At 61.6% G+C, this 10,373-nt stretch overlaps 1 protein-coding gene across 1 annotated transcript; it reads right to left on the reverse strand.

Annotated features, from left to right (window-relative positions):
• Window positions 1–628: 628 nt before the first annotated feature.
• PNCK (pregnancy up-regulated nonubiquitous CaM kinase) lies at window positions 629–3,744 on the reverse strand. The gene is made up of 11 exons (XM_080795911.1): window positions 3,675–3,744; window positions 3,374–3,505; window positions 2,984–3,058; window positions 2,752–2,890; window positions 2,495–2,618; window positions 2,230–2,305; window positions 2,022–2,134; window positions 1,854–1,932; window positions 1,669–1,756; window positions 1,371–1,515; window positions 629–1,010 (listed from the first exon to the last, which is right to left on the reverse strand). Exons 1-10 carry the CDS (start codon window positions 3,740–3,742, stop codon window positions 1,378–1,380), a joined length of 1,032 nt encoding a protein of 343 aa, XP_080652037.1. The 5' UTR covers window positions 3,743–3,744; the 3' UTR covers window positions 629–1,010; window positions 1,371–1,377.
• Between the last annotated feature and the right edge of the window lie 6,629 nt (window positions 3,745–10,373).

Here is a 10,373-nt window from a genome sequence, read left to right on the forward strand (position 1 = left end):
GCCACAGGGCAGGACAGGTGCCGAGCCCCCGCTGGGGCCCCCTCCAGCCACGGAGCTCCCACTCCCCCTTCTGGCGCACGGGGTGCCTTCTGCACGGAAGGTGCCAGATGGTAATGCTCTCTGTTGGGCCAGGGCCATGGAAAGGTGCGGGAAGGAAGGGAGAGTTTGGAGGAGACAGCCCAGGGCTCTGGTCACCCTCCAGGCTACACTGGGCCTCCACTTCCCTGTAAGCCCTTCCCAGCCCGTCCCTGCAGCCCATCCCCAGGGGTCCGGAGACGGCACTCCTCAGATCCCGGGTCGGCCGCCCACAAGGCTTGAGCTGCCTCCATTTTCTCCCAAGGAGCCAGAGCCACCTGGTGGGCTGACAACCAGAGTGTCTGGCCGGCCAGGCCGCCTCCTGCTGGCACTTTGGGGGGACGGGGTCAGGAAAGTCTTGAACCCCTGGGAGGTGGCATGCCATGGTGGGAGGGAACAGACGCTCAGGCAGCGCTGGGTGAGGTCCCGTGCTGGGGTCCCGTGGGCAGTGGGCCTGCCTCCTTGGCTTCCCTCCCACAGGTGCCATCATCCCCTCCCCGTGCATCCCCCATCCCTGTCCCTACCCCTCCCTCCAGCTCACTATTGGCCCATTGCTCTGTCTGTCTTTATTGATTCGGGGAAAACTGGAGAGGGGCCGGACGGCCACAACACAAAGCGGGACCACCACAGTCAGCAAAGCACAGAGCGGCGTGCGGGAAGAACTGTCCCTGGAAGCCGCCTTGGCTCCTAGAGGGGGTGTGGTGGTGACAGTGGAGGGCACCCCCGCGTGTCCCCGTGCACGCAACCCATCAGCCCCTAGGCACAGAGGGCAGAGGGGAGTCCCACTCCTGCCCCAGTGCCGTGCACCACACCCACACATCTCGAACTTTCCAGCAGAGGCCAGCCCGGAGTCCTGGGGGTGGGGAAAGAGGTCCGGAAGGGGCCACCCATGGGAAGGGGATCCAGAAGTCAACGCACTCGGCCACAGCGTCTGCCTGGGGGGAGAGGGACAGAGAAGCACAGAGAAGGAGATGGTCAGGAGGGGCCCCCAGCCTGCCCCACAGCCCCTGCTCCCAGCCAAGGCTCTTAGCAGCAGTGCCCACTGGGTCTCAGCAGCGGGCACCTTGTAGATCCTCACAGTCCCCTTGGTCCCCAGCCCCCACTGGCCTCCATCATCTGCTTCTCCTCCTTCGTCTCCTTCTTATCGGCTCCTTCCCCTCTGCCTCCACTGTCTGCCCTCGCCCCTCTGCTCTGTGGGGTCCGCCCTGCTTAGTTCTCGGGCACACGGAGCCCACCCCCTTCCAAGTTCACTCAGGAGTCAGCTCCCAGCAGGTACAGGGCCCACACTCGCACACCTGGGCATCACCACTTGGGGGGCTGGCCAGACTGGAGGCCAGGGTGGCTGTGGCGGGCCACCCTCCGCTCCGACGCCTCCTCGCCCTCGGGGCTCTGGCCCAGCTTGCGGATGTGGCGCAGGAAGGAGGTGGCGTTGAACGCTCGCTGTGGGGAGAGAGGGGTATCAGGCCACGCCCCGGCCATGGCCCCAAGACTCTGAGGACCACAGAGGCCATTGGCAGCCCAGGCTAGCCCCCTGAGGGGCGGAGATGGGGGGGCAGCCTCGAGCCGGGTCCACAGATCCGTCCCCACACTGACCTTCCAGTGGGTGCGGGCAAAATTCTTCTGGATCTGCTCACTGACTGAGCCCAGGATGTCCTTGTCAAAGGCCGCATCCCCCGAGATCCTAGGGCGAGGCCAAGGGTCAGTGGGGGGCGGGTAGGGGAGGCTCTGAGGGTGTGGTCCCTCTGGCCCCGGGACAGGTCGGCACGGGTCCCACTCACCAAAGATGCTGTAAAGCCTGCTGGCAGGTGAACCTCTTCTGGGGATCTCGCTCCAGAAGGTGCCGAATGAAGTCTTTGGCTGGAGTGGGGAGGTCGCGTCAGCCCAGCCCGTCCGCACTCCCTCCGTCACCCCCCACTCCCTGAGCTCGGGGCCAGCTTCAGGTTCACCTGATTCTGAGATGTCATCCCAAAAGGGAGAGTCAAACTCGTAGCTGGCCCTCAGGATCTGGCTGAAGAGTTCAGGGTCGCTCTCGTCGTAGAAGGGGGGGTACCCACACAGCCTGGCGCCCACACATGGATCACCCGGCTGCCCAGCCCCCCCCAACCCAGCAGAGAGCAGGCAGGCAGAAGAGGAGCCTTCCCAGGGGTCACTCACAGGATGTAGGAGATGACACCCAGAGCCCACACATCCACAGCCTTCCCGTAGGGTTTCTGCTCCAAGAGCTCCGGGGCTGGGGGTCAGAGACAGAGGGACGCGCGCCCGCACGCCCACACACCATGCCTTCAGTGCTGCCGGGCTCGACCTGCCTAACCCCAGGAATGACCCAACAACTCCCCTGCGCCCGGTATGTGGCTCCCCGCGGTGCCCCCCACTGCCCCCAGTTCCCCCCCGCGAGCCTCAGAGTGCCCCCCTCACTGACCCACATATCCCGGGGTCCCACAGGCAGTGCCCAGCATGTTGCCAGCCTGGATTTTGGAGAGGCCGAAGTCGGAGACCATGATTTTGGAGTCCTCAAAGGGCGTGGCATAGAGGAGGTTTTCAGGCTGTGACACACCAGAGAAAGTGCCAGGTCAGCCCTGGCGTGGCCCCTGGTGCAGGGCACTGTCCAGTCCCCCAGACCCTTGGTGCACAGGGAGGCTGGGCAAGGCCCCCGGCGGGCAGCCAGAGGGCAGGCACCTTGAGGTCTCGATGCACGATGCCCAGGCTGTGCAGGTAGGAGACGGCCCCGAGGACCTGGCCCACCAGGTGGCTGGCGTCCTTCTCCGTGTAGGAGCCACGCTCCATGATGCGGTCAAACAGTTCGCCCCCTGTCACACTGCGGGGAGTGCGGTCTCAACGAATCCCGACCCACAGGGCCCCCACTCCCCACCCAGCCCTGGCCGCCCCAGCCGGCCCCTGCCCTCCTCACAGCTCCATGGCCAGGTAGAGGTGGGAAGGGCTCTCGTGGACGTCCTCCAGGGCCACGATGTTGGGGTGGCTGACCCTGCAACAGCAAGAGACAGGCCCTGATGGGCCACGACGGCCCCCACTGGGCCCCTCAGGGTCCAGGAGGGCTTTGTCCTGCCCCTAGCCCCGCGCTGGGAAAGCCTTCCTCTCTCTTCTCTTCCTCCCTCCTCTGCCCCCCTTCCCTACCACAGGCGACCCCTGTCCTGTCCAGCAAGGCAGAGCCCCAGGCCAGGTGTTCCTGGGGCCCCAGAAAAGGCAGGGCGCTCTCCCCAGCCCCCCCGCCCCACCCGCACCCGCACCCCGCGGCGCTGGCCTTGAGCCACCGGCAGCCTGGCCAGGTTCTGGCTCGCACCTGCGGAGCACTGCGATCTCGTTCTCCACCAGGGCCTCCTTGCCTCGAAGGGCCTTCTTGGGGATGCACTTGAGGGCAACAAGGTGTGAGGAGCCGCGCTCCTGGGCCAGCATCACCTCAGAGAAGGCGCCCCTGAGGCGGAGAGGGGGAGGGGGGAGGCAAAGAGGAGGAAAGGAGGGGGAGGGGTGGGGAAGGTCCTCCCAGTCCCACGCCACCCATCCGGCCCCCACTCTCACACAGTCACTGACACACACACAGCACATCCATTGACACACATTCGCTGACACACACACACACTCACGAGCCGAGCTTCTCCCGGATCTCATAGACGCTGCTGATGTCTTCCGTCTGTTTCTTGAGCAGCAGCATGTCTGCGCGGGGTCGGGGAGAGATGGAGGGAGGTTCCCTGGGCGAAGCCACTCTCAGCTACCTGCTGAGAAACACGGAAACCACCCCCAGCCCGGATACATCTTTCCCCTCCCCCACCGCCCAGGTCCGCACTCCCAGGTGGGCGACTCCCAGCGAGGCCACCGCATACACTCCTCCCCTCCCAGATACGAGGCCGCCATCCGGTGCCCCCACCCTGGCACCCCGACGGCGATCAGCATCCAGACACCCCCTCTGCCTCCGCACAAGCGAGTCAGCCGCGATCGGCCTCCTTCCAGAAGGCTCCGAGCACCCCCACCCCATTCCCTCCAGGCCCACCACCATCCACAGCGCCCACAGACGCCTCCCCCCATACCCCCAGGCCTAGACCTGCCACCCACGGCCCGGCGCTCACAGGCACGCGCCACTCAGGCCACCAACCCTGCGGAGATGCACCTGCGACCCCCGTGCCCAGCCGCCTGCCACCGCCACGGCCACCCACGCGGCCGCCCAAGCGCAGCCTGGCCCTGGGCGCCTCAGGGCGGGAGGGATTCGGCAGCCTCGGCCTCCCACGCCCCGAGCTGCGTGGGCCGCGCCGGGCTTGACAGGTGTGCGCGGGGACGCGCAGGGGCTGCGGCGACCGTGGCCCGGAATCCCACGCACCCCCGCCCGCGCGCGTCCGCGCCGGGGAGCGCCGGGTGCGGACCTGGGGCGGAAACCGCAGCGTCGCCTCTCGCAGTGGCCGCGCGCCGAGCCCCCCGCCCGCGCCCCGCCGGACCCGCCCCCTCCGCGCGCGCCCCCGCCGGCCGCCGGCGACCGAGCACGCGATGGCCGAGCGCGGCCTCGGCGCTGCAGGGCGCCTTGTAAGGCAATCCGCCGGTGCGGGGCGGACACCGCCTCCCCTCTGGCTCATTCATGCCAGTTCCTGCCGGCTCCGTTCCCTAGGGGGCCTGACTGGGCCGGCCCCAGGGCCTTTGCACCACTGGTGTGCTCCACCCAGATGTCTCTGCACCCACCTGTTGACACGGCTCTCTGCCTGCCTTGAGGTCTCTTCCCTAGCTCCAGCCCTGCTGCTGGCATTTCCGTCACCCTGGCCTGAGCTCCCCCATCAGCAATCAAATGGAGGACAGCAACAGCCTCCCCACTGGGCTCCTTCTGCCTCTAACCCCATCCTTCCCCCCTCCTACCCACAGTCTCTTCCCCCTGAGCAGCTAGAGCATTTCCTATATTGAGACCACTTCCCCCGGCCTCCAGACCCTCCCACAGCTCTCCGTGTCACCGGGAGTTGAAGCATAAGTCCTTACAGCGGCCTGAGGGCTCTGCATGACCGGTCCTCCTTCGCTATCATTGCCCTGGCCCCTTTTCACCCACTTTCGCCCTTGCTCAACTAGCTCTAACCAACTCCAACCACACTGGCTTCCTAACTGGCCCTCAAACACACCACACATGCACCTGCCCCAGGGCCTTTGCACTTGCCCCCACGGCCTTTGCACTCACTGCCTCTCTGCCCGGAATGCTCTTCACTCAGCTATCTGCTTGGCTTGCTCCCTCACTCTATCAAGTCTCAGCTCCAGGTTCACCTCCTCAAATAGCCCTGCCCTGCCCACTCAGCCCCGTCTCTAGTACATCACCAGGCCTGCCCCGTCTTCAGAAGATCTGTCATTGCAACCCCACCTTCTCTGCCTTATCTTCCCCATCAGTACCTCCACTCCCGGAAATTGTCTCTGCCCACCCAGCTCAGGGAAACATGTGCGGGGTGACTGAACTCAATCCTTCATCCCGACCGTGAGTGGATTCTTCCCATCCCATCGCATCTAGGTTCTGGCCCTCCTCCTAGGGGGTCTAGGCCCGCCAGGGATGGGGGAACAGGTGTCCTGGCTGTTGACAGGAGCACATCCATACGGGCCAGTGCTGCAGGGCCTTCATGGAGTCCCAGGGCCCAGGGACAGCCTGCCGAAGCTCTCTCCGCAGGGGTCTGTGGGCCCTGGTGGGACACAAGGTCTTGTGAGAGGATCCGCAGGACAGGAAGAGGTTCTTCAAAATTATCTTTCCAGAACTCAGCCCCCACGTGTCTCTGTTCAAAACTTGGCAAGTCTGAGAGGGTCCCTCCAGTTCCTGTTCCCATCCACCTTTCCCACTCGTCCCCCCAGTTCACTCAAGAAGGTTCCAGGGGCCCTGCCTTACCTGCTTGTCTAATCATAAGAAATGGAATTTAAGGGGTGTCTGGGTGGCTCAGTCATTAAGCATCTCCCTTCCGCTCGGGTCATGATCTCAGGGTCCTGGGTTCAAGTCCTGCATCGGGCTCCCCCCTCAGTTGGGAGTCTGCTTGAGATTCTCTCTCCCCCTCTCCTTCTGCCCCTCCTTTCTCTCTCTCTCTCTCTCTCAAATAGATAAATAAATAAATAAATAAACCTTAAAAAAACCACCACCAACAACAAAACCGTGTGGCCCATCCAGACCGTGGAAGTGCTATGAAGCCAGAAGAAAAGGACGAATCTTGAATACATACTGCAAACTGCTACGGGAAAGCAGTCACTGTGAAAACAGCTACACGGTGCGGGAGGCCCTTTGTACAACATTCCAGAAAAGGCAAAACTGTAGATGGAGTAAACAGATGGACAGTTGCCGGGGGCTTGAGAGAGGGGGGTAATGTCTGACTCTGGGAAGCCCAGGAGACGTTCAGGGCCGTGAGGCTACTCTGTGCAGAGCTGTGATGGGGGAGACCCTGGATAAGTCACAACCCAGAGAAGCAAACAGCAGGAAGAGCAGAGCCTAACATCTGCAAATGTAAACATAATCCTTTAGGAAACTGCGGGATCTCAGGAAGGAAGACCGACCGGGCGCAAGCAATCTAGGTGTATGGCAAACGTATGACAGCGCTCCACTGAGGGGGGCTGGGGCAAAGGGCCGGTGATCGCGCGGGGTGGTCTCAGAATTGTTAACTCTAGTTGACGACGTTGTTTCCCGCAAGGGGAAGAGTTAACAATTCCGAAACCACTCTGCGTGCACACTGGAATTAAACAATTAAGTAAATGGAAGGCAGAGGCTGGGAGCCCGCTTTCTCACTGTTTGAGTGGGATGATGCTAGAGGAGGGAGATGCTGGAATGATCCGCGTGATGATGGGTCAGAGCTGGAGACATCCGTTGGAACTGATGATGTTTACCTTAATATACAGATGCTTGTGTATATACAAAATGTGTGTATGGAATGTGTACTGGAGACGCACAGACTGTATCTAACTATTATATTTACCAATTTGTTATATATGTAGACATAATCTATAGGTAGGTTTATAGATATGTGTTAGGATACGCATAAATTTCCTTGCTCCATCAGCAAAGAGAGCCTAGAAGCAATAACACGCCAGCAACAATGAGCACAGGAGAGCCGAGACCATGGTTTCTAGCAGCTTTCTCTTATAAAGGGCTCCTCGGAGAAATGGCTCAGTCTAGGGCTGGGACACGAAATATACAGGATGAGCCGGGAGCAGTTTATAATGCCAGAAAGTAAGGAAGGAAAGTGTGCTCCTCGTGCTCTCTCTCCCCTCCTGTCTTGCTCTCACACACAGAGTGATGGAGGCATGAGAAAGGAACACAGGAGCCCACGGGAAGAGCGCCCAGCCATCAAAGATGGGACAATTTGAGCAACGTAATAAAGTAGTACTGGGTAACAATCCAAAGTACAAAATAAATTTCGGGACGCCAGGGTGGCTGAGTGGGTTAAGCCTCTGCCTTCAGCTCAGGTCGTGATCCCAGGGTTCTGGGATCAAGCCCCGCATCGGGCTCTCTGCTCAGCGGGGAGCCTCCTTCCCCCCTCTCCGCCTGCCTCTCTGCCTACTTGTAATCTCTCTCTGTCTAATGAATAAATAAAATCTTTGAAATAAATAAATTAAATTAAATAAACTTCAGCTATTATAAATAAATGATCCAGTAAATAAATGGGAGGGAGAGAAACAAACTCCGTGCAGAAAATTCTAAATAATTTACTCTTCAAGTGTGGGCTGCACAGAGTGACTTCCTTCCAAAAAGGATAGGCTGGCAAGGCAGAGATTCAGTTGAAAGTGGAGATAACCCAAGACCAAACGTGACTCCAGCCAGGTGACCGAGGTCGACGTGGACAGTGGTGAGTCACGTTGAGAGCAGGGAGCCGGGCTAGGATGTGACGGGAAAGGACATTAGGGGTAAGCCGAGGAAACCCGACTTAAGACTATGGACTTTGGTTAATCACAAAGTGCAGTACTGGTTGATTATTGTAACAGAGTGTGCGGTCGGGGCACCGGGCGGCAGGGGCACCTGGCTCGGGAGTCCCAGAGGTCACAAACCCCAAGACAGAGAAACAGGTGTCGGTGAAACAGGAAAGCAGATTATTTTGGGGAGGCCAACACCAGGAAGAGAGCAGACTAGCATCTCAAAGACTCTTTACAATATGCCAAAAATACTTCCAGGTTTATGTAAGGAAAATGTGGGGCAAAGGTAAGTGGGTACGAGCCGGTGGGCAGTGAAGGTCAAGGGGATCATATCCTTGGAGTCAGTCCTGAGCGGAGCCTCCCCGGCTCTGGGCGGTCCCTCTGCCGGAGGGGATAGTTTCGGTGGCCGGTGGCCGTATGGGGATGACTTGCCCGCAGGGTCTTCCGCCTGAGCCAAGAGAAGGGCTGGAAAAAAGGACCTGCCACCCTGAGGTCAGAACCGAAGCAGCCAAAGCCCTCTTTCAGGTGGTAGAGTGTGGGTCGCAGGGGAAGCTACGCACGCCTGTGTGCAGGCCTGGAGGGCCAGGTTGCCCCTCCCGGGAGCTGGGGACTCTCCCAAGCCTCCAGTCCCCAGCCCTGGGGGTGGTCTCAAGCCACTCTCCTGTCCCCAGCTCTTGCAAGCACACAGCCCTTCACGGTGCAGGCAGCCTTCCCTTTGTCCCCAAGTAATTCTAATGCCAAAGCTCCTTGGGCCCCCACCCTAGCTCCAGCTGCCAAGGTCCTCCAAGGGTAACGGGGATAACAGGCCACCCCAGGGTGGCGTGTCCTCCCCTCCATGCACCCACTCAGCCGCCCCCCCAACCCAGGCCATGGAGACCCTGTGAGCCCCGCAGCCCCAGTTACTGCAGGCACTGGGTCCAATCCCCAGCTGGAACCCCCAGGCCTCCCTGGACCATGACAGCCTTCTGCTCACACTCCCTTCCTGCCCTCCCCCTGGCTCTCTCCTCCCCCCCCTCGCCCAACCCCAGCCTAACCGGGCTCTGAGGGGGTGCCCTCCATGCCTTCTGCTGGGTGGGGGAGCCGCCTTAGGGAGAGGCCCCACCCACTCCCCCCATCCCCCCGGACCTCCCGGGGCAGGGAACACCAGACCCTGGCAGGCAGCTTCCTGGCCCTCACCACCCCACTTATCCCGGGGAGGGGAGGGTGGCAAGACGGACCTCTGCAAAGCCTGGAGAACCCACGGAGGGCCAAAGATGCCTCTGCTTTTGATCTCCTCTGGTGGTCAGCATTCCGTGGGAGCGTCTTCATCAGCTCAGACGCCGCCAGAGGCTGCTTGGGTCAGCACACCAGAGGCCAGAGTTCTGGCTCCCAGCTCCCACTTTGGACACCTCCTGCCAATTCATCCCGGCCAGAGGCGAGGCTGGGTCCGTGAACTTCGGGCCTCGCGGAAGCCCAGCTCGTCTTGGCCGCCTGCGGAAGGCAGCGCGGCTCCGGTGAGGATGCGCCCCCCCACCCCCCACTCCCCACCCCCGCTGCCTCGCCTCCTGGGACAGGTGGCATCGTTACCTGCTAGAGGAAGACTGGAGGGGGGGGTGCAGCCCTGCCAAGTCTGGTCTGGGGGCCTATTGTACCCACCAGATATGGAGGCCTGTATGTGTCTAGATACACCCCGTGGAGGCCTCGGTCCTAGGAGTCCTGGAGCTCACACAGGCCGTTCTCAGCCTCCAGCCCAGCCACCCCCAGTTCCAGCAGCCTCTGACCGCACAGAGGCAGCAGTAGCCTCCCTCCGGGGGCAGCTCCTTCACAGTTCTGCCACCGGCCTTTGAACCTGCCTCCCCTCCCAGGGGAAAGAAGAGTCCCCACCCTTGGCTCCCGAAGGCCCTTTTCTCCCTCGGCGCTCCCTGCAATTAATCCACTTCCCTAAAGTGCCCCCGCCTGCCCACGTCCTTCTCCAGCCGCCGCCTTCCCTCCCCACCGCACTCCTTCGGCAAGCAAGATCTTAACGTCTCAAAAGCGTCGCCGGCGGCACCAGCCACGTCCTCACTTCCCCGCTCCCCGCTCCTCAGGGCCCCCTGTGACCTACGCCCAAACCGTCCCGCCCCGCCTCGACCGGGGACCAGACCCTCAGCCTACTTCCTGGGCTCCTCTTCCCTCGCAATGTGCAGAGGTTCCCCTCTGCGGTTCACTGCGGTTCCCCTTTGTCCTTGCTCCCCAGGTGGCCCCCCCTTCTCCAGGCCATCTAGGGGTCACGTACTTCTCTGTGGCCTCTCTGTCTCCAGACCAGCTTCACTCTGAGACTGGGCCAGAGAAAACTCTAGTTAAAGTCTGCCGAGAAACAGTGCAGTCCTGCCGCCCTGAGGGTCCCCAAGCCGCCTGCGTCCCTACCCAACTTAAGCCCCGGCCACCCTACGGGTCTCCCACAAAGGCCCCCAGAGCCTCCTCCAACA

This window comes from Martes martes (genome assembly GCF_963455335.1).
Source record: "Martes martes genome assembly, chromosome: X".
NCBI classification, from domain to species: Eukaryota; Metazoa; Chordata; class Mammalia; order Carnivora; family Mustelidae; genus Martes; species Martes martes.